Source organism: Petaurus breviceps, unplaced genomic scaffold (assembly GCF_028583685.1).
Source record: "Petaurus breviceps papuanus isolate PSGF00001 unplaced genomic scaffold, PetGlider_PUasm1.0 90879, whole genome shotgun sequence".
NCBI lineage: Eukaryota > Metazoa > Chordata > Mammalia > Diprotodontia > Petauridae > Petaurus > Petaurus breviceps.
Window position 1 is genome coordinate 642,395 of NW_027187368.1, and position 26,129 is coordinate 668,523.

Below are 26,129 nucleotides of genomic sequence, written 5' to 3' on the forward strand. Positions count from 1 at the left end.
TTGTATTATCAGACACAAATGTGCAAATGTATTTGCATGTAAGTTACTGTGTTTCTTACCCAGATCCACTGAAAAAAAGGAGTGGGACTTTCTTTGGAGGACAGAGCAGCTATTTCTATTGGTTGAGTTGTTGGTATTCATTTTCTGGATATCTTTTCAATGGAGAGGTAGGGAAGGGAAATAGTTTTCCCTTATGTTTTGAGTTAGGTGATAAACAGTTTTAATTACTCCCTTTGCTACCTCTGTGGCTGAAACACCTGTTGTACTTTGGTGTTAACTCTCTAGGTTAGCTTTGTTTGTAAACTGTTTGGATTATATGTAACTTTCAGAATTTTTTACTGATGCTATACATGTTCACATATTTTTCTAAACAGTAGAATAAATTGGTTCCCGCAGAGGTTGTGCAAAGTAGATATAGCACAGTGGTGTTGGGAGCTCATGGAAGTTAAATGTTGTCTTAGAATTATGCAGATCTAGGTCTGAAAACGGTGAAAGTACCTTGAATTTGGTTCATTCTCTGAAAAATGGGCAAGATGGTGTAGCATTTGCCATTTTATAGAAGAGAACACCGATGCCAAAGTATGTAAAGTGACATATCCAGTGTTAGTTTGTTATTAGATAACTGAATCTGGAGAAAGGATTGCTTTGGTGCATTGGGAAGAATCCTGAACTCGGAATCAGAGGTTGGGTTTAAATCATTGTTCTGTCACTGACTAGATCTTGGGAAAACCAGTTCCCTAAGTCTTAGTTTTCTTATCTGGAAAATGGATTGATAATCTCTGTACTGTTTACTTCTTATGACTATATTAGAAAATCACTTTGTGATATTTCAGTTTATTTCTAACAAATTTCCGTTCAAATAAATTCAACTAACGTTTAGGCATTTATTATGTACCAAGGTAGTGGGGACATAATTAAAAAAAAAAAACACCTCCTTATTCCCAAGGAATTACACTGGGAATTGGAGGGAGGAAATGAGGTAGGACGGGGAGGAAGATAAGACATGTATACAGGCAGTATAATACAAAGTAAGTAGGGATGTGGGGGTGTAAAAGGGCTGGTTAGGAAAATTATTTTAGGAAAATGTGAGGAAGTAAATTATATAATTGTAAGACAAATCTCTTCTGAGATTTCTTTTTGGTAAAATGGGAATGATATACTGTTTACTTCCACAAGTTGATTGTGAGATAAGTGTTAGAGAAGCTTGTCCAAGCACTTAATGAAATGTATGCTTCTGTTGTTATATACCTTTATACTGTTTATACCTTTTCAGGTATAAATATCTTAACCGAATTTTCCCATATTATGTAGGTCCTGAAATTTACATTTTCTCTGACTGTATCAGCTTCTTAAACAGCAAAACAAAAAAACCCACAATGATTTTTTCCCCTAAAGCCCTCTTGCCTTTTAATTAGTGGTATTATAATTGAGTTAGACACTGACTTGATAGTAATTACAACTTCATGTTTTAAAGTTATTTTTTTTTTCCCTATTCCTCTTTCAGGTATTTTCCAGAGAGCAGTTTTTGGGGCATCTTTGCCACATTAACTCAATCTGTCAGGGGACTGAAAGGCTTATGAGGAGGTTCTGTCTCACAAAACAGTGTCTATTGAAGACAACAAGGAAGAGGGAAAAAGAACGGAAAAAAAGAAGCTAAAACATTTTAGCAAACCATGGTAGGTAATTCCCACCAATCCTCTTAATCTTAGTCAAAATATTCTTTTAACTTGATATTGGAAAAGTTAACATTAGAAAAAAGTGTTAATTTTTTTGGCTCTAATGCTAGGACAGAGATGGGAATGTGCTGCTATTTAAGCAAAGCAGATGAGGTATGATTTATTATAGAGTCCTTTAAACCACAAAATGGAGCCCTGTGAGCCTATAGGCCATGAATTATTAAATTCAAGTGAAAGAATGTTCATAAATAATGGTTTCTAATAAAACTGGCAAACTGTTGCAGATGACTAAATGACCTTGAACTGTAGTTTAAATGAATTGCTTCCGGACTTCTACTTCAAGGTCAATTATTTTTTTCTCCTTAAAAACATATACCTCCCCTGATGTTTTCATCGTGTCATGGAGAAGTCTCTGGGCACTGACTGCCTGTGGAGCACAAGTTCTGCTAGGCCCTACCAACCTGAAAAGTTTCAAACACTGCCCCAGGAGTAGACTTTGTGTTTATTGTCTGAGGACCACAAACAAGTTTCTTTTTCCTCCCTGGGCCTCAGTTGTATCCTTTGCCAATGAGAAGGGATAGATGATCCCAGTTTCTTCTGTTCTCAGATCTCATCCTCTGTCACCCCTAAATGGAGAGGCTCCACAGCTGCAGACTGGTGCTGGGGTGGGGCAGGGCAGGCAAGGTAGGGGGAGGAGAGAGGAGAAAGGGTAGGATAAGTAGCTCCTTTATGCTAGAGGTGCAGAAGGGCTGGATACTGTATGCACATGGATACAGTCATTGTTGTTTGTCATATTGAAGTGAACACTTCTTAGTAACTGGACTATAGTACCTCTGTCCTTTATTATCTGAGCCACGCCTATTTTTCAGAAGCAAAATTATCAGATATGTAAATTGTCAAAAAAAAAAAAAAAAAAGGATGATCCCAATGTCACTCACTCATTCTTGTTTCAGACTTCATGAACTTTTCTCAAATTATTTAATGTCTCTTGACCCAAATTCTACATTTATAAAACTTGGTCAATTCTTTTACTTGTCTCTTTCTGGGGAATGTTAGGTAAATCTATTTTGTAAATTCACTTCTTGTGAGTTAACAATGAAGGAGAGATTTTAAGATGTTTTAATCCTTGGGGGGAAAACACAAAAATGATATTAATCAATGTACTAGAGTATATTGATTAGAGGCAGCATGGTGGTTTATTGAAACAACTATTGTAATTTGAATCTTGGCTTTATTTTAGCTGTGTGACCCTGGAAAAATCACTTCAGCTCTTTGTAGAGCTGTAGTTTTCTCATCTGACAAATAGGGATAGAGTACCCTGCTTCCTTCCCAAGATTGCTCTGGGAAGTGCCAGTTATTATTAATTTTACTGTTACTGTAGTGCAGTAATAGCATTATAGTATTTAACTCTTATAAATTGTAACTTATAATGCTCATAATGAGTTGCAGTGTGGTAGAGAGAAAAAGTACTTTGAGTTTTGGATCATGAATTCTTCGGTATACTTTCTGCTCCACCACTTAGTTGATTGTGATCCTGGTCAAGTTATTTTTACCTCTGGGTGATGCGTCTTCTTCATCTGTCAGGATGGATGTGATAATACTTATATTTATAGGGTTATGGTAGGGAAAATCCATTTTGTACTTTAACATTCTGCAAATGTGAGTAGATGATATTCTTTAACGCTTCGTGGACCATTGATTTTGTTGGTATAGATTCTTCTGATGGTGATTGTAGACCTTTTACACTTCTATAGACTAAGCCACTTTGGTCAAAATAATTATCACCAGTGGCCAAACATTTAGTGATGAGTTGCGCCAATTTAGCTGGTCTGGTTTTGGGATGACAAATACTCCTTCCAATTGGTCCATATGCAAGTCCATAGCTTGAGAGAATCATATTAGAAATTCTTATTAGAACTCCATTGTGATAGAATTGCCCTCATCCTAACCCTACTCCCCCAACTCACCAGTGGATTCAAGTAGTTGTTGCAGGGTCTTTGAAACTGCTTTCAGACCACATAGCTTGAGACTCTTCTCTAAGTTTTGTTTATGAGCCCTAAGACCAATGTAAATTGGACTGCTATTACCCCTTCTCATCAGACATGACAGTGATAGTGTTACTCTTACATAACTTTTTGAAAAACTAAAAAGGTAAATTGAAATGCTTTTAAACTCTCCCTCACCTGGAAACTTTATTTTCTAAAATTTTATTGCTATCTTTGGTTTTAAAAAGATGTACCTTACCCAGTGTGCTTTTTTTCCCAGAGAACCACCTCTCATAACAAGTAATAAAAGGAAGGGAAAAAACCCCTAGCTCAACAGAACTAACCAGCAAATTGAAAAAGTTTAACGTATGCAGTATTTCACATTCAGTATCTTTCACTTCTGCAAAGAAGGCAGAGGGATGATTTCTCATACCTCTTTGGGGCAAGATTGAATCATATAATTACACAGTGTCCAGTTTTTATTGTTTTTGTTGTCATTACTACATTAAAACAATAATGTTTTTTTAATACTTGTTTTTGTTTTTTCTGGTTTTGCTTCCTTCCACTTTTCATCAGTTTATATGTTTTCCCATGATTCTTTGTGTTCCTCATATTTGTCATTTCTTAAAGTGCAGCAACATATCATTACATTTACCATAATTTGTTTGGCCATTCCTCAATTAATGGGCATTGTTTCCAGTTCTTTACTACCACAGAAATGTGCTGCTATAAATATTTTGATGTATATATGTCATTTTAAAAAATTATTGACCTCCTTGGGGGAGTATATACTTAGCAGTGCATTCCCCTCAGAGTGTGTTGATATTTTTGTCATTTTCTTAGCATGCTTTTAAATTTTTTTCCAGGATCTTTGGACCAATTCATAGCTCCACTAAAAGTGCATTAGTAAGCCTGTCTTTCTAACAACATTGACTCTTCTTATCTTTTGTAATCTTTGCCAGTTTGCTTGGTGTGAAGTAAAACCCCAAGAGTTGTTTGGATTTTTATTTTTTAAATGATAGTAGTTTGGAACATTCTTTTATGTTTTTTTTTCCCAGCAGTTTATAGTTCTCCTGAGAACCGTTCATATCTAGAGGCAATTTTAAGATGACATTTGGGCTAATCTTTTTTCAGAAAATTTCAAGAGTTGTAGTAGAAAGAAGTGTGGTCTTAAGAATCAGACGCTTTAGTTGGCCTCATGGCTCTGATCCAAAAAAAGTTGCAACCTTTCTGAGTTTGTTTTTGCATTGGAAAAGTTGTAATGATATTTGGTGCTGCCTATCCTTTGTAAGTCATAAAGCAGCATAGTAACGGAAGCTACAGTTATTATTATCTTAATCTAGTAATATTTTCCCCTTACTTTTTTTAACAGAGATCTATCAGATCTTTTGCTAATGACGATCGCCATGTTATGGTGAAACATTCAACAATTTATCCATCTCCAGAAGAACTCGAAGCTGTCCAGAACATGGTATCCACTGTTGAATGTGCCCTTAAACATGTCTCAGATTGGATGGATGAAATGAGCAAATCTGGGAAAACAGAGGGAGATGTAGATGTGAAAAAGGATGATCCTGGAGAAAACTCTGCCAAGTGAGTGAACTGACCTTTATAATGCTCTACTGTGCAGTATGTTTCTTGATATATCTGGGTATAATTAGCTGGGTATGGAAGTTGGTCAGCCAACTAGCATTTATTAATTTTCTGACAGGCTTAATGCTTTGAATTCAGGGGGAAAAAATTAATAGTGGATTCTAGAAAGAAGACCTAAAACTGCTTTAATTCTCATTTCTGTACTTTTTGAAGGTTTACAAAGTTTATTCCTTAATGACAGTCCTGTTACATAGATTTTACTGTCCCATTAATAAGTTGAACACAACACTGAAAAATATCTTTGTTCTTTAAGGATATCCTTTTAGAAAGCATCATCAGATTTTTTTCCTTTTATTTATTTGAAATAACTAGTAGCATTTTTGGGGGACAGGATGATGGGTATTATACTATAATAAATCATTTAAAATCTCAGTAAAAAATCATTCAGTGTGGATAGCACACTGAAATGGAACTCAAGAATTAGGAGCCAACAGACCTGGGTTCTAGTCCATACTTTTTGACCTTAGTTGAATGGTTTCATCTCTCTGAATCTCAGCAGTTTCATTTGTCAAGTGAAAGAGTTTGAAGTAACTGACTTTTAAAGAATTAAAAATTTTTTTTTCAGGGGCAGCTAGGTGATGCAGTGAATAGAGCACAGGCCCTGGAGTCAGGAGGACCTGAGTTCAAATCCGGCCTCACACACACACACACACACACACACACACACACACACACACTAGCCGTGTGACCTTGGGCAAGTCACTTAACCCCAATTGCCCTCCAAAAAGCAAAAAAAAAAATTTTTTTTCAGTTTCTTTCATTTACATTATCTTTGCTTCTGAATGTCTTTTCCCCCAAACCTTACCTAGTCAGCTTTCCCTTAATTAAACAAAAACAAACAAGCAAAAAAACAGGAAGAAAGGAGAAACAGAAAAAAAAAGAAAATAGCTCAGTTAAACTAACCAACACTTCAGTTGAGTCTGAAAGTATGTCTTGCTATCTTTTCTAAAAAAAGCAGTAATATTTCATTATTTTCTTGTACTGCAGTTTGTTTAGTCATTCCTCAGTTGGTTTATAGTTTTTTTTGTTATCAGAAAAAATATTGCTACAAATATTTTGGTGTATGTGAGATCTTAATTTTTGTCTTTGACTTTCTAGCAGTGAGATTTCTGGGTATTACTTTGTGAATATTTCTTAGTTAATTCTTAGCATAATTCCACCTCTTCAGAATCATGGGCCCAATTAAAATTCTGCTCCATATTTGAGAATAGATTATTTTTATTGCCTTTTATGTTAATAACATTCTGTGCCTTAAGATCCTTTTCTGCTAAAGTAGAATATTTCTTTACTTGATGGTCTTATTTTTGGGGAAGACACACTATATTTGGTGATGTCTTATCTTAGGATCACAGATGTAGATAGGCTTCAGGAGTCTTATTGTCTACTCCATATGATAAATTTCTTTTGCCAATGTTCCTAACAAGTGATCATCTAGCATTTCCTTGAAGATTTCCAGTGATGGAGAAACTCCCTCTTTGGAGGCAGACAATTTCATTTTAGGACAGCTTTAATTTGTTGGGCTTAAAAGTGTAAGTGGCCAAAATACACAATATAGAATGTTAGATGTAGATTGGATTTTAGAATGGATAATGTTAGAGCTGGAAGCGTTCTTAGTCTTGTTTCTCAGTCCCTTGGCAGTACTTCAGTACCCTTCTAATATAGATAAAACACATAATGGCTTTTAAAAATGCTACTGGTGAATTTGGGACTGATGTGAGGTCTTAATGAGGTCATTCAGTAATCTCTTTTTATTTCCCTGAGTTTATGTGTATGTTGAACAGTTCTGCCTCCAAATTTAGAGTCTGCTTAGGTAGGGGCCTTGGTTTTCTTAACAAGTTTTATCTTGGAAAATGTTTTTATGTAGAGCTGGCAGACCCTGGAAAAACTCTCCAGGTGACTATTGTTTAACTTGGTGAGGTCACTGTATTTTAAAGATTTTTAAAGGTTTATGGGTCTCAGAATTAACTTAGGTTTTGTAACAGAGGTGGACATGTTAGTAAAGTCAATTCTTGACTGACCACAAATCCACAAATGGATCATGCAATTTGTGCAGTAATCCTCGTGAATATTTGAATCCAAGCTGATGGCATTTCTCCCTTACCATTCTTACTGGAGACTAGAAATGGTAATTCAGGAAGGGCCACAAATTGCAATTTGTTAGAGTTGGCTCTGGAACTAGCAAGGTACATGAATCATGAGTTAATGTCTCTGGGTCTCAGTTTTCACATATATCAAGGTAGACTAACATTCCTTCAGAGGCTACCTGTTACTTCTGCAAAGCCTTTCTTGAGCTACACAATCAAAAATGATCTTCCTCTTCTTTATTCCTGAATAACTTTTTATACTTTTCAAGCATTTCTCATTCTTCATTTTGTATTGTTATCTGTGTATATGTTATATCTCTCTACTTGAATCTGAATTTCAACAGGACAGGGAATTTAGCTTTCATTTTTATATCCTCTGATGCTTAACACAGTGATACGTGCATATTAAGTAATTAATGTTTAGTTGAATCTTTAAAGCAGTTTCTAATTCTTAACATTCTATATTCAAACATGCTGTGGTGTTTATATTTTTATATTCTGTGATCTCCTAGTTCTGATGTTTGGTGCTATAAGATCTCTTTCAGCTCTGATATTCTGGGATTCTTTTTCAATTAGCATGACTTGCAAACTGATATTACCATCTGATCAAAATAGGAAGGTAAATTTGTTGGGGGTAGGGGGAGGAGTGTAATGTTTTTTTATAAACCAAATGATTCCCTTTTCTCCCCCATTAATTGCTGTTTTAGATTATTCATGCCATCCTTTGCATTTTTTGGCTAGATAACCAGGAGTGACTATAGATCAATTAAATATTTAAACATCATCTCCAATCTCCTCTCTCAGAGAGTAAAACATTTTATAACCATTCATTGCTGGGGAAGAGACCTGCTTTTGTAGCTCACATTCCCAGGAGGGAAGAACAAACAAAGGACTCATGAATTATCTTCCTTTGTATACTTCTGGCAGACAAACTAATTGTTTAAGAGTTTATTGTTGTCATACATATGTTTTTAATGAGTAAAGCAGTTTAGTATTCACAAATCTTTTCTGATTAGGGGTTTTGTAGTCACCTTGGTTGGGAAACTTTGAATCACCTTCAGTTCTTCCTGCTGTTATCTATATCTAATTCTTCAGATCTTTTCTTTAAAATGATGCATTTTGCCTCTCACATTTATCCCTTACCAATGTCATTAGTCTTTGAAACATTGACATTTCACAGGAGCCTTGTAAATGCTCTCTCTGGTCCTTTTAATTTATCCTACATTCTGCCGGCAGAGTAATATTAGAAGCTTTGATAATACCCTTAATCACACTCCCTTCTCACCCCTTCCACCTTCATTGTACATAGGATCAAATTTACATTCTTAGTTTAGCATTCAATTACTTTTACACTCTTCCCAGTCTTAACTTTTCAACCTTTTATCTCCTAGGATCATGTATTTAATGTTGGAAGAGATAGTCAAGAGTCTGACTCTTTGTAGAGGAGGAAATTGAGGTATAGAGAAGGGAAATGACTTGGCTAAGATCATAAAGTAAGCAGCAGATCAGGGATTTATATATATATATTTCTGTTGTACATTACTGCTTCTGCTTGCCATTGTCTGTCCAAGCCTAGTTGGCCTGTATTCCTATTTTTTGTCATTGCCCCTCTTGGAATGATTTTTTTTCATTTAAATGAGTCAAATCTCCCCTCCTTTAAGAGAACTTCCTCCAGCTTTTACCCACATTGATGATATTCTTCTTTTAAACTCTCATGGCTATTGATGTTTATGTCATGTGGGCACTTTATTATATCCCTTCTTAACAGTGATTTATATGTGTTTCAAGTGTGAATGATGTACATATTCCTATAGCACTGTTAAAAGAATTTTTCACAATAGATATGCAGTACAAGTATTTTCCTTTTTTTTATAGTTTGGAAACTGAGACTTGATTTATGTCTTGTTTTCCCAGTTAACTTCTCTTGAGCAAAAAGCAAGCTTTTCCCATCCCACAGTGTTATCTGTTTAGTAGTTCAAAGCACTCTTAGAACTACATACTTTTATAGCTGAAAAGGTGAAATAGTGAAAGTGAAAAGTGAAAGCAGTGCAGTACTTCATTGTGGTTTTGAGTCTTGTCTTTTACTAACAGTGTATAACCTTGTGTGACAAGTCATGAGATCATAGAATTTAGAGCAAAGAGAACTTAGAGATTGTTTCCTTCAACCTTTCCATTGGACATTTGAGAAACCAGATCCAGAAAGTTAAATTGATTTGCCCCACACCATCGTGTGAGCCACTGACAGAACTAGAACTCAGGTCTTTTTTTTTTTTTTAAGCAATTGAGGTTAAGTAACTTGCTCAAGGTTACATGGTCAGTTATTTTGTGTGGGTGCTAAGTATCTGAGGCTGGAACTGATCCCGGGTCTCCCGACTCCAGGGCAGGCGCTCTTACTCACTGTGCCACCTGGCTGCCCCTAGAACTCAAGTCTTTTGAACCTTAGTCCTAGAGACTCTTTTAGTTGTAGTTGTCTTTTAAAAAATGCAAATTTTAACAGTGAGGCAACCTAACATTTTGAGTATAATTTAATGATGAAAATAGCAATTCTTTCTTTCCCCAAGGGAGTTATGCTGTAGAATGAGATTCTTAGAGTTCTAAAATGTCCTGAGGTTGTGATGATTTCCAGGGGTACTTATTCAAATAATCTCAGAATAGAAAAAGCCTGGAAGGGCCCTTAGGAATTAACAATTCATTTTTCAAGTGAGGAAACTGAGGGCCAGAGTGATTAAAAAATGTATCCAATATCATTATATACATAGTTTATATTGCTATTCCACTTTTAGAGTCCTGTATCTTGGGTTACTTGTTTACCTTGGAGCCTTAGTTTCTTCATCCATAAAAAGGGTATAATATATTTTTTTTCTTTTTTGTTGTACTCATAGGAAAGCAGACTTTTTAGAATTTTATTCTCCTTTGCATCTACTTTTTTACTCCTTAGTTGTACTTTTAGACTGTGGAATAGCCTGGTGCACATGTGTAGAGATAACCATTCAAAATTTTCTTTTGAAGGGATCAAGGTGGCCGGACACTCTGTGGTGTAATGAGAATTGGCCTAGTTGCAAAAGGCTTGCTGATAAAAGATGATATGGATCTTGAGCTGGTTCTGATGTGCAAAGATAAACCCACAGAAACTCTATTACACACTGTCAAAGACAATCTTCCTATTCAAATTCAGGTGAGTTCTGTTGTAAAATTACCCTTCCAGGTAGATTTTACTTAGGCAAAAGTAGTAACTATCCATTCAAGTCAAAAAGCATTTATTATGCATCTGCTATGTGCCAGTTAGCACTGGGGATAGAAAGAAAGACAACAAACCCTCTTCATTTCCTGTTCTCCTGCAGCTCACAGTCTAATGAGGGAGATAGCATGCAAATAACTGTGTATAAATAAGTTATACAGGATGTCTCAATAGTCAGTGCAATTTTAAGCTTTAATTGTTTAAACCCATTGATTAAGATTAAATAGCTTAAAACTACACTAAGATTTTTAGGATGCATTGTATGCAAGATATATTGGAGGTAATTTTGGAGAGAAGTCATTAGCATTAAGGAGGACCAGAAGGAGCTTTTTGACAGAGATGGGATTTTAGCTGAGACCTGAAGATAGCCATGAAAGGCAGAAGATATAGATAGATAGTGAGAACATGCCAGGTATGAGGGACAACCAGTAAAAATACCAAGTCAGGAGACACATTGTCTAGTTGAAGGAATGGTAAGGAGAGCAGTGTCTGGGTTATATAGTATGTGAAGGGGAATAAAGTGTAAGAAGCTGGTCAAGTAGGTGGAGGCTAGGTTATGAAGAGCTTTAAAAGTCAGAGGATTTATTTGATCCTAGTGGTAATAGGGAGCCACAGAAGTTTATTGAATGGGAGGATTATATGGTCAGGCTTTAAGAAGATCACTTTGATAGTTTAGTGGAGGATAGGGAGACGAACTAACAGGTTTTGGCAGTAGTCCATGTGTGAAGTGATTAGGACCTGCACCAAAGTGGTGGCAGTGTTAAGAGGAAAGAAGAGGGTATACAGGAGGAATCCTTTGAAGGTTGAATTGACAGGACTTGGCAACATATTGGGTTCAGGGTGTGTTGAGAATGACACCTCGGGGGTGAGCCTGGGTTACTGGAGAATGGTGGTGGCCTCAGCAGCAATAGGGAAATTAGGAAGAGAGGAGGACTTTTTGGGAAAGATATTACATTCCATTTTGGAAACATTGGGTATAATATTTATGTTAGATATTCAATTCAAGATCTCTGGTAGGTAGTTGGAGATGCAAGAATGGATTAAGAGAGAGGGTTAGGAGGTTAGTCACATCTGGGGATGACTTGAATAGAGGTGATAGTTGAAGCCATAAAAGCAGATAAAATCAAGTGAAATAGTATAGAGGAAGAAGAAAAAAGGGCCCAGGACCCACCCTGTGGGGGGACACCCAGGGATAGTCATATAACTTAGCTGAAGATGTAGTAAAAGACTTGAGAAGGAACAGTCAGATAATTAGGACAATCAGGAAAGAAGTGTTGGGAAAATCTGAAGAGAAGGGAAAATCAAGGAAAAGAAGATAATTGATCGTGTCAGTGGAGAGGTCAAGAAGGATAAGGAATGAAAAAAGGTTATTTGATTTGGCATTTAAGAAGTCATTGGTAGCTTTGGAATGAATGATGAGGTCAAAAGTTAGACTACAAAGAAAACAAATATTTTAAGTATAGATCTGTGAATACGACATGTGACATAAAGGAAACTTGTGGTGATGAAAGTGGAGAAAATGGTTACTAAGTTAAGGTTTCTACTAAATTAACAACAACCCCACACTTCCTTAAAGTAATTCTTTTGGAGTGAACTTCATAGAACTGTGTGTGGACTCTGTAAAGCTAGAACGACTGGTGGGTTGATTCATAGTAAACTGAAATACATTTTAAGTTCCTTGAGGGACAATATAGCTTAGCTTTTTATCCTTGTTTCTTTGTTTGAGTCTACCTGAAATTGTCACTTAACCTTTGGAAAGCCTAGAAGACCGGAGATGTTCCTGGATAATAAGTTATTAGTACTTTAAGGTTCACTGAGCACTTTCCTCACAACAGCCACGTGAGGTGGGGATCACAATATTCTCTCCATTTTATTAATGAAGAAATGGAGGTGCAGAGAAGGGAGGTAACTTGTCCATGGTCACACATTCAGTAAGTATTAGAGTTGGGATTTGAATGTAAGTTTTATGAAATCTTACTTTTAGAGCTATGAGGAACTGACTCTAGTGCTTTTCACTATGCTACTTCTCTTAAGTGATAATGCACATTTCTAGAGTTCTTAGATACTCTAAAATCCTTTCCTCATTCTTTGAGGTCAGCAGACTTACCCCTGTTTTACTGAATATATTCCTGTTTTGTAAAATTACAAGATTAATAAAAAGCATGCTTTGAGCTCCCTTTAAAGAATTAATGCATTAATTTAATGACAGCTCCATCAATTTTTTGGTGTAAAGGTTATGTTAGATTTTTAAAAGTTTCCATTTTTGGAAACTTTGGAGTTATAGTAATTCTTTTAGGCCCTTGTTAAATCGTCAAGTCAACAGGCAAGTTAGGTTAGGTGTTTGCTAAAACTTCTTCCAGTTCTGATATTTACTTAAGTTTATGAACATGACATCCTTTAGTCTTATTTTTTTATGTATCAGATGTTCATGATTTCAAAACTGGTTATAGTAGTCAACTCTTCAGTTATCTTTTTTACCCTTACAGATGGGAAATAACACCCCAAAAATCACAAACCAGAAAATTGTTTTTTCTCTTTTCAAGAGGCAGAATGGACAAAGGAAAGAGTTCTAGCTTTGGTGTCTTAGGACCTTGGTTTGAATCCTGGCTGTCACTTTCTGTCAGCATGACATTAGACAAGCTAAGACTTAAATTTTGTGGGCCTCAATTTTTTTGTCTGTAAAATGAGATTGGACTAGGTAATCTTTAAAGGTCTGTTCTGCTTTAAATTCTATTCTAAAGAATCCCTTTTATAAGAATGAAAATAGCTAAAATTTATGTGAATAAGATTTTCTCTCACATTCTAAGATTCTAAGTTATAGGCAAGTTGCTAGCCTGCATCATATCATCCTAAGGAATTTCTCTTATCAGGAGTTCTTTACATTGATGAAATCACAGATCTAAACCAGAAGAAAACAAAATTAAAAATTCTTTTTACTGCTCCTCCTTTTCTCTGATGTGTCTAGGGGAGGGAATAGGCAACAATGTAATTGGCATTACTGAACTTGGCATTAGGAGGTGTGATTTTCAGTCCCAGCTTTGCATTTATTGCTACATGACATTAGGAGAGTATTTCCCCCATCTAGGTGTGTCTTCTGTTCCCTCATCATAGCATTGTTTTGTGAGGAAAGTGCTTTGAGAAATGCAAAGCCTTTATTATTCATATCATCCTCTTTCTCTCTTACTCTCAGGCTTCTAAATTCTGCTGGAAGAAGTCAAAGAACATTGGTGACTGGGCCCACTATAAATTTATCTAATCTTAGCTGCTCTTTCATTACAAGCCATATTCTTTCCTGATTGACTTGTACTTTTGTTCTAGACCTTCTCTTCTCTCCTCAAGCCCTGTATATTAATTACACTTAACCCTTACCTCTCAGCAGAGGACCTTGCTTCATGTTTGATTGAAAAATTTTGAGATCATGTATTTTAATCTTCTTCTCTGATCCTATAACTCAGATCCTTTCAACATCATCCACCATTCTCTCCTCCTTTGCTCTACAGTCTTGGAGTAAAAGGGGGACTCCTTTCCCAGGTTAACCACTATACTCTTGATCTCTTATGCCATCTCCTGGGAGTTCCTCCTTTGAACTTCTTTTTATAATTTTTTCTCCTATCTCTTGGATCCTCCCCTGCTATCTACAAACAGCCAGAGATTTCTCCTGTCTTTACAAAATCTTGATTTGACCCTGCTATCCCATCAGGCTATTAAGCTATTGTATTATATAGCTCCCTTTTGTTGACAAAATCCTAGAAGTTTTCTATCCTTGTACCTTCACTTTCTCATCTTGACTTGCAGTGTACCGCTAAACTGAAACTGCTTTCCCTTAAGCCATGAGCAATCTCTGTATCACTAAACCAGCAGCCATTTCTCACTTCTCATCCTTTTTTGACCTAGATGCATCATTTGACTCTTTTGACTAACGATTCCTCCTGATTGTTCTGTTATTACTGTGTTTCCTTATTCTGCTTCTTCCTGGTTCTTTTATCTGCCAGTTCCTTTTCTATATATTTTATACCATTGTCATCCATATTCCATCCCTAACCAAGGGCTCTGTCCTGGGTCTCCCCTCCTCTTTTTAGAATTATTATTAGTTTTATGACTTCACCTATCTTTTGAGCTCTAGTTCTACTTCTCCACCAAAAAGACCTTTTGGTCATATCTAGCTGGATGTCCCATAGTCCCCTGAAACTCATCATGTCCATATGGGGCTCATTCTTTTCCCTAAGCCAAACTGTTTCTGAACTTTGCTATTTCTGATGGGGATACCAGCTTTTGAGTCACCTAGGTATTTAAACATGAGAGTGTCATCTTCAACTCATTCCTCTCCCTTATTTTCCATATCCAGCCAGTTGCTGTGTCTTCTTGTTTTTGCCTTCAAAATATCTCTCCTCTTCTCACTTACTTAGCCATCGCCCCAATTTAGATCCTTATCACTTACCTAAACTATTACAATTACCCTACTTGTTGATCTGCTTTGATTCAGGTGCTACCTCCTCTCCTCTCTTTCCCTCCCCAGTCCTCTGCCTAAATTGATATTCCTACTACAGAGCTTGCCTTTCAGAGCTGTCTTTGATATCCCTGACTCAATTTGGCTGTCAATGCTCATATTCATGTTGATCTTTGACTTATCTCCTTGTATTCATATTGGGGTTTTGATTTTTTTAAGGATCTTATTAGGTATCCTTCATTGCTTTGCCTCATTCTTCTTGTACCATAAAGTAATTTTACCAGACTCATCCATCATAAAAAGGACAAATCTCTCCCCCCCCCCCCCCGATTTTTTATACAAGTCTGGATGTATATAAAATTTTTTGATCATTTGTTCAGAGCCAAAAAATCCACGGATTGGTAGAAACTATGGAGTATAATAAAACTTTGATTCACTAGAATATTAAGGAAATAATGTCTTTTTAATAAACTGATGGTAAATTCCTATATTGTTTCAATTCTTATTTTCATATGTCTAAAATATCAAGTCCATTTTTTCCCTTACTGTTATGATTACAAAATTTTTTCCAAGATCATCAAAAATGTTATAGTTTCTCTGAGTTAATATTCTGAACATTTGGGAGTATGATATAAGGATAATGCTTTTGTTAATTTTAAACATTGAGTCAGGAATTAAAAAATATGGAATGATAGTAATTCTAACAACTCACATTTCTGTTGCACTTGAGGATTTGCCAAGTGTTTTCTTCTCACCAATTCTTTGAAATAGATTTTGTAAATGTTATTATTTTATCAGTGATGTATGGTTTTGTCAGGTGAAATTATTTGTTCCAGTTTACATAGCTAAGTAGTTTTTATAATTTGATTTTGATTGGCTACCTCACTCCAGGTTCAGCATATTAGTATAGTGTAATGGAATAGTATTAGACTTTGAATGGGGACACCTGCATTTTAATCCTGGTTCTAATGCTATCTTCCGGTATGATAACTCATTTTCTGCATCTGAGCCTTGGTTTACTCATCTATCAAATGAGGGCTAGATGATCTTTGAAATTATTTTATCCTAGCTCTGGTCCCTCTAATTACTGTGTGACTATACATTCATATAACTTGGTTTTCCTGTCTCATGCATGGGGATGTAATGTACCTTACTTTGTGGGACTGTCTCATAAAAGATTTTTAGGTCAGAATCTTTGACCTTTTTGTCAGATGCTTTCAATGTTCTTTCACTAGAGCAAAGATACCCCATAGATATAAATATTATTATAGGTATTGGGCCTGGAGGGACCTTGGAGATCCAGTTCCCTCCCCTCATTTGGAAATGAGGAAACTGAGATCCAAGAAAGTAAAGTGACTTTTCCAGTTCCAGATAACTAGTTAAATGAAAACCAGGACTTGCACCCTGACTTTTAGTCCAGTGCTTTTTTTGTGTGGGCGTGCAAGAAGTACTAAATGTCACGAGCATGCCTTTATATTTGTAATGCATTGTAATAGTTGGAAGGTGATTGCTATACTGTGCCAGACACTTAAATTATAATGTTATTATACTGACAACATAAAACATAGTCATGTTTCCCTGTGAATGTCAAATGCCTTGTCCTGTAATCTTGAGTCTCACCAGTCTCTCAGCTTCAGACAGGGTACATTTGCAGGCTTGTATTCATCCACTGAAAACAGATCATCATGGCTCCCTGTTCTTATTCATGTTCAAATGCTTTTCTTTAAAAACAAAACCAAACCCTGTTTTTATGAGGACTTAGGAATTAGTAGTTAAATGTTTGAGAGGATCTGTCTTAGTGTGCTCCCATGCAGTTTATTTTTCAGTAATATATCTCCAATAGTTAGAAGTGGAGAGTTCCCTCTTAGGTGTAGAGCCTTGCAGTGGTGGAAAGAACACTAAACTTGAATCATAATCTTTAGGGTTCTAGTTTTGATGATGTTACTCTCCGTGTAACCTTGGATAATTCACTTTGCGTCTTTTGGCTCATTTTATCATCTTTAATTTAAACTGGAGATAGATTTTCATTGCCTTCCTTACAGCATTGATGAAAGGAGCAAATGAGACAATGTATGTGAAATACTTTTGTAAAGTTCTTTATAAATGCCAGTTATAATATTGTGGGCTGTTTCTTAAATAGTAGGTTAGACACTTCTATTTAGTAAAAAAAAAAAAGTATGAATATCCCGCCTTTAACATTGATAATTGTTTCCTTCAAAGCACCATCTTTGCCAGCCATTCAGTTTGTATCTCTAGCAGTCAGGAACCATATTATAGCAAGGTTTTATGAAGTTTGGCTATCAGTGGCACAGGGGAAAGGATTGGAAGTTAAACCCTGGCTTTTAATCCTACTTCTGCCACTGACTCATTGTAGCACAATGGCTAAGTCATTTGACCCCTTTGGACACCAGTTTACTCAGCCATAAAATGTAGAGAGTTGGTCTGCATCTCCAAGATTACTGCCATCTCTGACATTCTGTGTTCTGACATTTGTTACAGTACTGACATTTTCTGTTCATAATTTTGATGACTAAAGTGAGGTGAAAGAAAGGGGAGAGGAAGGAAGGAATAAGCATTTATATAGAGCCTACCATGTGCCATGTTACTGTACTAACTGCTTTTACAAATACTATTTCATTTGATCCTCACATCATCCTGGCAAAATGGGTGCTAAATGTTATCTTCCTTTTACAATTGAGGAAACTGAGACTAGTTGGTTAAATGACTTGATCAGGGTCACACAGCTTGTATGTGTCTGAAAGTGGATTTGAACTCAGGTTTTCCCAGTTTCAAGACCAGCACTCTTATCTACTGCATCACCAGCTGCCTCTAACCACAAAAAAAAAAAAAGTAATTGTTTTTATTTGGTACCAAGTAATTTAGAAGAAAACCCAAGAAGCTAGGTATCCATTGTTGTTCAAGCATTTGGAGGGCTTCCTCACTTAAACACAGTAACATCATTAGTTCATTGTTGCAGTTTGAGATCCTTTTACATACAGTACAAACAGTCCTTTTTTATGTGATTTGTAATTTTAATTAATTGAACATTTTAAAGATCTTATTTGGTGACTTTCAGAAACTTACAGAAGAGAGATATGAAGTGGAGCAGTGTATAAAAGAGGCATCTATTATTATCCGAAATACAAAAGAGCCAACGTTAACGCTGAAGGTGATACTTACTTCCCCTCTAATTAGGGATGAATTGGAGAAGAAAGATGGAGGTATATAAAGCTTTTTCTTTCCTTTTTAATTTTGTTTACATAAGACTTCTGTCTCAGATGTTATGTTGGCTGTGTCATATAGGTTTGAGCATATAACTGTTCTCTTTTGTCTTATGTTTGTAACATTAAAAATAACCAAATGTGTATTCTTGCATATTTGGTAAAAAGTTCAGTGTAGAAATGTATAGAATGTTTAATGTATGAAGAACCCTGTGCTTATTTTTAGAATTCTATCATGACTACTATAGCTTTAATAGCATTTGAGGACCATCTTGCTTTATTTAAAATTGCAATACATAGTTGGTAGTGATTTAAACAAACATCCTGGCTTTGATTAGGATGATAGATTTTATGGTCTAGTAGAGTGTAACAAATTGCTATTATATGTTTTGTTGATTTCTTAAATAAGGCCTGTTATCTTCTCAGTTGTAGCTTAGATCCCTTTGTTATCTGATTTTACTTATGTACAGTTATACTCATGTATGTTTTTCTTTTTAATGTTAAAGATCCCACTTGGGGGGTGAATTGGATTTTATTTCTAAATTTCTTTTTTTATACATATTACATATTTCCTCTTGGGAGATTTCTGATATTCCATATACTGTTTATTCTGAGTTAATCTGCAGAGATTATGCTTCATACCTTCCTAGTGTTTGAGTGCCTACCATGTGTTGAATATTGGGGGCCATCCAAAAGTGACTCATCACAAGAAAGATTGGGAATTGTTAACCTTGAAGCTATGTGATTGGTCAGGTCTAACACAACATACAGCCCTTGGTATAGTGTACAGGCCTATTTTACATCCTCTCCATTTTTTTCAGGCCACCTGAAATACTTTGGTGGGCTGTAAGTGGCCTGCGGGTGGTATTTAACAGATTGGCCACCAGGTATTGGTGCTTTGTCACAAGAATTCCTGAAGACTTGCTTCTGATTTGTGGAGAACTTTTGATCTGGGTTAGTGGCAGGATTGTACACAAGGATCAGATGGTTCCTTTTGATTTGAAGGATTTTTTATCTTGTACATTTTTGCTTCTAACTTCACTCTCTGTTCCTAGAATCTTGTTTTGCAGTATTGCTCTTTGTCAGACCTTTGACCAACTGGCTATTTTCTGTCATTACGGCATAGGCAGTTGGGTTTATTTGGACCAACGTGGGGAACTCCTTGTTGCTTTTCCATCTGTAGATGTGTCACATATCTTTTTGCATATTTCTCCACCCGAAATCTCAATACAGTAAGAAATATTGGTCAGTTTCTCATTCAGTTTCAAGAAGGTAATGAGGGCAACAGAGACTGATTTCACCAGTTATAGTAAACATTTAATATTTATAGTTATGAGTCTTGGGCCATTTATCAAAGTTAAGTGAACATTTTGAAATTTGGAATCTTAAAATAAGCTTTACTCCAGTCAATAAATATAAATCAGTTGCATTTTTTTTTTTTAAGGCAATCAGGGTTAAGTAACTTGCTCAAGGTTACACGGCCAGTTATTTCTGGGTGTGGTGCTGAGTATCTGAGCCCGGATTTGATCCAGGTCATCCCGACACTGGAGCCGGTGCTCTTACTCACTGAGCCACCTGGCCGCCCTTAAGCAATTGGGGTTAAGTAACTTGCTCAAGGTTACAGGGCCAGGTGTTTCTGGGTGGTTGCTAAGTGTCTGAGCCTGGGATTCGATCTCCAGGTCTTCTCAACACTGGAGCCAGTGCTCTTATTTGCTGTGCTACCTGGCCGCCCCTAAATCAGTTGCATTTTGTGAGTCATATTTAAAAATTTTGGCATTACTATGTTTGACAATTTAGATTCATCTCTGTATATGTACATTTATTGCTATCGTTATCTTTAGAATCATTTTTAAAACTTGTGTTAAATGACTAGATTTTTTTTTTCTATTAGCATTGCAGTTCATCATGAACACTAGCCTTTTCAAAATGTATCTGCAGTGTCACGATTTTTATTAGCTTTGGGAAACAGAGACCTGACCACTAGAAAAAAACTTGAACATTGTTAAGTCAAAGTGACTTTGTATTTTTGTTTTGGGATTCATTCATTGATTTCAGAGACATCAGTTGCCATCTGAGGTTACTTGAAAGCTAATAATTTCTGTCTGAGTACAGTATTAATTAAATGGCATGGCAATGGAGCCGTGTTTAATTGCTTTCTGTAAAATCTTAGTATAGAGCTTTCTTAAAGTTCAGGCCATGATGGCTTTGCTAAAAACATGGAGTTGTTTCCTTTTACTTTGCCTTTCAGAGACCTTTTTAAAGGTCTTAATATGAAGAGAGAGAGTATTATGGTAGAAAGGTGTAGATTGGGAGTAAGGAGACCAGAGTTTGAACTGGTCTGCCATTAAAACTCTGAACTTTGGCAAATCACTTCTCCTTTCTGGGCCTCAGTTTTCTCATTTATCAAATAATGGTGTTTGTCAAATGATTTCCATTCTGGGCTGTAGTCTGTCCCTTTGTAGAAAGCTGATATTTAAGTGTCTGTAAAACTTATCCTATCTGTACTAGGTGAAGGGTCATGTCGTCCTCTCCCCCTACCCCCCCAACACACACACAATGTGATGTAGAACAGAATTTTGTTTAATTGTAGGATTAAAGATTCCTTCCAAAGATGCTGGTTTACTAAGGAGATTCAACATTGCTACTTTTAGAATGATTTAACCTTTGTATTCAGACTTTTGTGGCACTTAAATGTGTATAAAATGTGTTCAACAACTCTGAGGTAGGTAATGTAGGTATATAGTCATTTTGAAGCTGGGGAAATTGAGGCATAGGAATGTTCAGGTGACTTTCTGACAGTTACCCAGCAGTAATTAATTAGAGCTGGAACTCATTCTTAGGTCTTCTGATTTGATGACCAGTGTTCTTTCTGCAATATAAGAATCTAAAAGAGAGTTCTTTGAAATGGAGAGAGCTTAGGACAGTATTTTAGTGAGGGTACAGGTTTATGAAGAAAAACTTAGTTGGATCTGTTGGTCTAGAACCATTTCTCCTGATAATTTTTGGAAATGAAAAGAATCCTTTCTTTGACATTTATAAAAGTTGTCCACAAGAGGTCCCCCAGTTCTCTTTGATTGCTTTTTGTGTCCTTTGTTATTTGTTTGTTGTGGAATTTGAATTTCTCCAGAGGTGACTCTTTTATTTGGCAGGGCTTTTGAAAGCTCCAAACCAACTTGAAGAATTTAGAATGATGGAGTTGGGGGGAGTTAGGTGGAAGGTCCAGGAGTTTTCCTTCATTTTTCCTGTCTTTTTTTCAGGAACCCCTTGTCTCATCCTTGGCATAATTTCTTCCAGCTATTAGTAATAAAAGGACCTGAAACCTTTTTTTTTTTCTACTCCTGACTTTCCCATAAGTTGGTGTCCTATTAACTTGATTTCTCTCCTTCCGCCTCTTGTCTTCTTATCACAGACTTGAGTGAAGTCTGCATCCAGGGAAACAGCAAACAGATTACTAGAATTTTATTAGTTTTTTTACTAGTACATATTTTGGCTTAATATAAGGAAAGACTTCCCAACAAGTAGAATTGTTCAAGAATGAAATGGACTGCTTGCACTGAAAATCTTTTGAGTGTTGGTTAGATGGTCACTTATTGAAAATACTAGGAGTGATGATATTTTAGTCATATAATAAGTTCACAAGAGAAGAATGAGGTTGAATGATGAGAAGATAGAAGGAGGTAGATTTTGACTCAATAGAGTGAAGTGTATTTCTTTATTGGTTGAATTTTATGAAAATGGAACTTAATCTCTTGTGCTGGGGGGGTTTGGGATATAATGACATGGACATATAAAACTGCTAGAATGTAGAATCAGACAATGGAGAAATCAAAGTGAGATGGGGGCATTAGGAGAAGTTTTATAGATAAATTGTTACCTTTGCTGGGGCTTGAAGTGATTGTAAAAGTAAAATGCAAGAGCATTAAGGTAAAATCATAGATGATGATTTATTGATCCCCTTCAAAGCATGGGACAGTTATGAGCCAGATATTCAGAGAAGCTAGGGTGATATCTGTAGTTTGAATTAAAATAGAGTTTATCCATTATTGGATAGTGTAGATTTCCAAAGGTTTATGGAGAAGTTGACTAAGTGAACTTGAATTGATAACCTGGCAGGTTTACAACACTTTGGGTGAGAACCCTATAGATGGCAGTTCAACCTAGTCTATAAGGGTCTTGGAAACAAAATTTACCACATTATTCTGTCTTCTAATATTTGCAACAAATGCAGACACTTTCTAGAAAGCCTTTTTATATCTCTCTACTGGGTACAGATTATCTATTATTGCTTCAAGTAAAAGTCTCATAGTAAGATAAATCACTAAATAGCAGTTGGTATGAAAAAGAACTGGGTGTTTTAACATGAATTGTAAACTGTTTGAGTCATCATTGTGATGATGGCAGTAAAAAAAATTGGAATTTTCAGCTGCTTTTGTAGAAAGTCTGATATGTAGAATTGGGAGGTGTGAGTAGGGATGTATTGCTGATTGTAGTGCCACCCTGTGTGGTAGACAGCATAAGTATTTTCATTTTACAAATAAGGAAACTGAAGATTAGAGAGGCTAAGTGATCTGTTTAAGATTGCATAGTTTGCATTTGTCCCATTCTGGCCTTTGAATGAAAAGACTCTTGAATCCCTTATTGGTTGCGCTAAAAATTTGTTACTGGTGTGAAGTGTTAATAATCTTTCCTTGCATATTCTCTGCCTCTATCTCTGGAGTAATGTGTTTAGTTCTGGATGCCACATTCTAGGTATTTTGAAAAAGTAGACGTCCATTACTCCAAAGTATTAACTTAAGAGGATAAGTTGGAGAAATTTGAGTTCTTTAGCATTGGAGAAGACGTTGGAAGAACATGATAATTTTTTCATGGACTTTTGTGTGGAAGAGCAACTATATTTATTTTGCTTGTTTTCAGGAAACAGAAAGAACATTGGTAGATTTACAGGCATGCAAATTTCACCCATATACAAGAAAGAGCTTTCTAAAAGAGTCTTCTGTTTGAAAATTATCTCAGAAACTATCTAATATAACTTATGTCTGAACAAGAATCTGAACTTTCAAAAAATGAAATTACTTGACATTAGAGAGTTCTTTGTAGGTGTTAAAGTAAGAGGCCCAATAACCACTTCTTGAGTGAGTCATACTTCAGTTAGGATTTAAACCAATGTCTTTCAACTTTGAGGTTCTGTGAGAAAATAATTGTTCTCTTTGAATTCACCTCGTCACAATTTTCTTGCTATATCTAATTCTTTGGTAGTTTCTCTGTTGATGCTATATACATATACATATACATATACATGTCTCTATATATGAGAGAAAGAATATATGTAGGGGGAGAGAATGAAAATATAAACATACACACACATATATACAAGCATACATATATCTTTGTGTGTATATATGAGTTTTTTGCCCATAGTAAGCACTTAATAAATGCCTTTTCGTTCATTCATAGTAGAAAAATCAATCATTTCTCTACCCAGCCTGAGCTAGTTAGTTCTACCCAATGCAGGAAGCATTAAGCCCCTAGATATAAGTTTAGGTAAATTATAGTCCCTTTTCTCTTGGAAGCTTATAGTTTAAAACATTAACTCCATGTAGTTCGGTTTATTTTAAGTTATTAAGGAGCCATGGAGAGCCTAGACTAGCAAGAGTGAAAAATCCATTTTTGGAGAATAAAGGCTACAGATGGCTAACTGCCATCTTTAATCAGGTTGCATTTATACTTTATTTCTTTTTATCTATAGCCTGGCATTTTCATTAGGAGGGCCAAGTAATTAGCATTTATTGAGAGGGGATTGAGAGAAACTGACCAAGATTTCCTTCTTGTATGGTTTGATTCTAGTGATTATTCTAACATCTAACCAATTAAAACATGGGTTAGGCATAATGGACCTCTCTTTCAGTGCTCACATTGTTCATGAATGTGGTATGTGCCTTCATGCCCTATCTATCAGGTTGTTGAATAACATTTATATACCTTCTTCCCTCCTCTCCCCCCCCCCCCCCCCCCTTTTTGCTTTGTTTTTAGTATGTTTTTCCAAAATAAAAGTCCAGGGTGGAAGTGCAGGTGAATTAGTCATAATAATAACAACTCACACTTAAGTACTTAGCTCAAAAGTACTCTGTGAGTCAGGTAATATAACTATTACTCTCATTTTATAGATGAAGAAACCAGAGCTCACAGAGGTTAAATGATTTGTCCAAGGTCATGTAATTGGCAGTTTTCAGAACTTAACGCTAAGAATTTCCCCTTCTGGGCATTGAATTAAAAGACCCTTGAATCCTTCACAGGTTATGTTATAATCTGTTTGTGGACAGAAGTAGCAAGGTTTATACATGCATGCTCTTTCCCTTCACCAACAAGCATTTATACTCCTGACTGAGAATCAGTTAAGATTTAATGGACTGAATGTAGAACACTGAATTGCATCGGAAGTCATGGGTTCAGTTCTACCACAGCCATTCAGCTGCATGACTTTGGACATATCAGGTTTTCTCTCTCTGGGGTTCAGTTTTTCTTTTCTCTGGTTGTATTTGGGTCCTTTTTTTTCCCCCTTCTCTAAAATAAGGGTTTTGAATTTAGCTGATCTCTAAGATCCCTCTTAGTGTTGAAATCTCATGTTGTGATCCATATTTCTGGTCACTGGTCACTGGAGAAAGAATCAGTAGATGGTGGTTTTGGTAGAAAACCTCAAAACAATTCTAGAGCTTAGGAGAAATATTTGCCATTTTATTTCTTAACCACCTCACTTAATAAATGATAGTGTCTCAGAAATGAGAAGTAACTTTGCCTTGGTCACACCATCATAAATTATCAAGGTCAAGAGTGAAATTCATTTCTCCTTATTTTTGTTCCATCATGTTGCATCTTCACTAGTAATTCCTTGAAGTTTTCTTTCTTTTAGAAGTCTAATTTCTGGGGCAGCTAGGAGGTGTAGTGAATAGAGCACTGGCCCTGGAGACAGGAGGACCCGAGTTCAAATGCGGCCTCAGACACTTAACACTTTACTAGCCATGTGACCTTGGACAAGTCACTTAACCCCAGTTGCCCTGCCTTTCCTCCTCCAAAAAAAGAAAAAGAAGTAGAAGTCTAATTTTTCTGTTTAGAAAATTGAAGCAAGGGATGGGTAAGTGGTACAGTGAGTAAGAGTGCCGGCCCCAGAGTCAGGAGGACCCGGGATTGGTTCCGTCCTCAGATACTTAACATCCACACAAAAAAACTGGCCATGTAACCTTGGGCAAGTTACTTAGCCCCAATTGCCTTTAAAATAAAATTGAAGCAACTATTTTGAACCTTGTTTAGTCATGTAAAATTGGAGTCTTCAGACTTTTGTTGGTCAAAGCAACAGATTTTCATAGTAATTGTTTTTTCACAATCGTACTAAAGAAGTTTTCTTTAAGAATATATTCAGGGTTAAAGATTGTTTACTTCATAAACCAAGTAGTCAACCACCTAGACACATGAAATTTTATTATAATATTTAGATTGTGCAAACCAAATTAGGAGCTCACTATCTGCTAGTGAGGCATTGTAGAAAGTATGTTGGATTTAGAGTCACAAGACCTCAATTCACATCACAGATCTGCTACTTATGTTGGACAGAATTCACTTCTCCCTAAGACTCAGTTTTCACATCTGTGAAATGAGAGTTGAACTAAATGTTCTCTACCGTTTCTTCCAATTTTGAATTCCTCAGATTTGTGGCTGTCTTTTTTTTTCTTGAACAGATTATAGCTTCTCAGTTTAATAGCATCTTAGAGATGAAGGATCTTAGAGAACATGGAGTCCACTTGTTTCATTTTATAGATGAAAAAGGTGAGGT

The 26,129-nt window shown here is 36.0% G+C and overlaps 1 protein-coding gene across 6 annotated transcripts in view; it reads left to right on the forward strand.

Moving 5' to 3' along the window:
* The window catches only part of STRBP (spermatid perinuclear RNA binding protein), a 134,599-nt gene that overhangs the window by 72,358 nt on the left and 36,112 nt on the right, over window positions 1-26,129 (forward strand). For all 6 annotated transcript variants that reach the window (XM_069073733.1, XM_069073732.1, XM_069073731.1 and 3 more), the window contains 4 exons: window positions 1,505-1,676; window positions 5,034-5,254; window positions 10,408-10,573; window positions 18,160-18,304. In XM_069073733.1, the coding sequence (XP_068929834.1) occupies window positions 1,674-1,676; window positions 5,034-5,254; window positions 10,408-10,573; window positions 18,160-18,304 (535 nt within the window). In that variant the 5' untranslated portion in view covers window positions 1,505-1,673. The remainder of the gene's footprint in view (window positions 1-1,504; window positions 1,677-5,033; window positions 5,255-10,407; window positions 10,574-18,159; window positions 18,305-26,129) is intronic.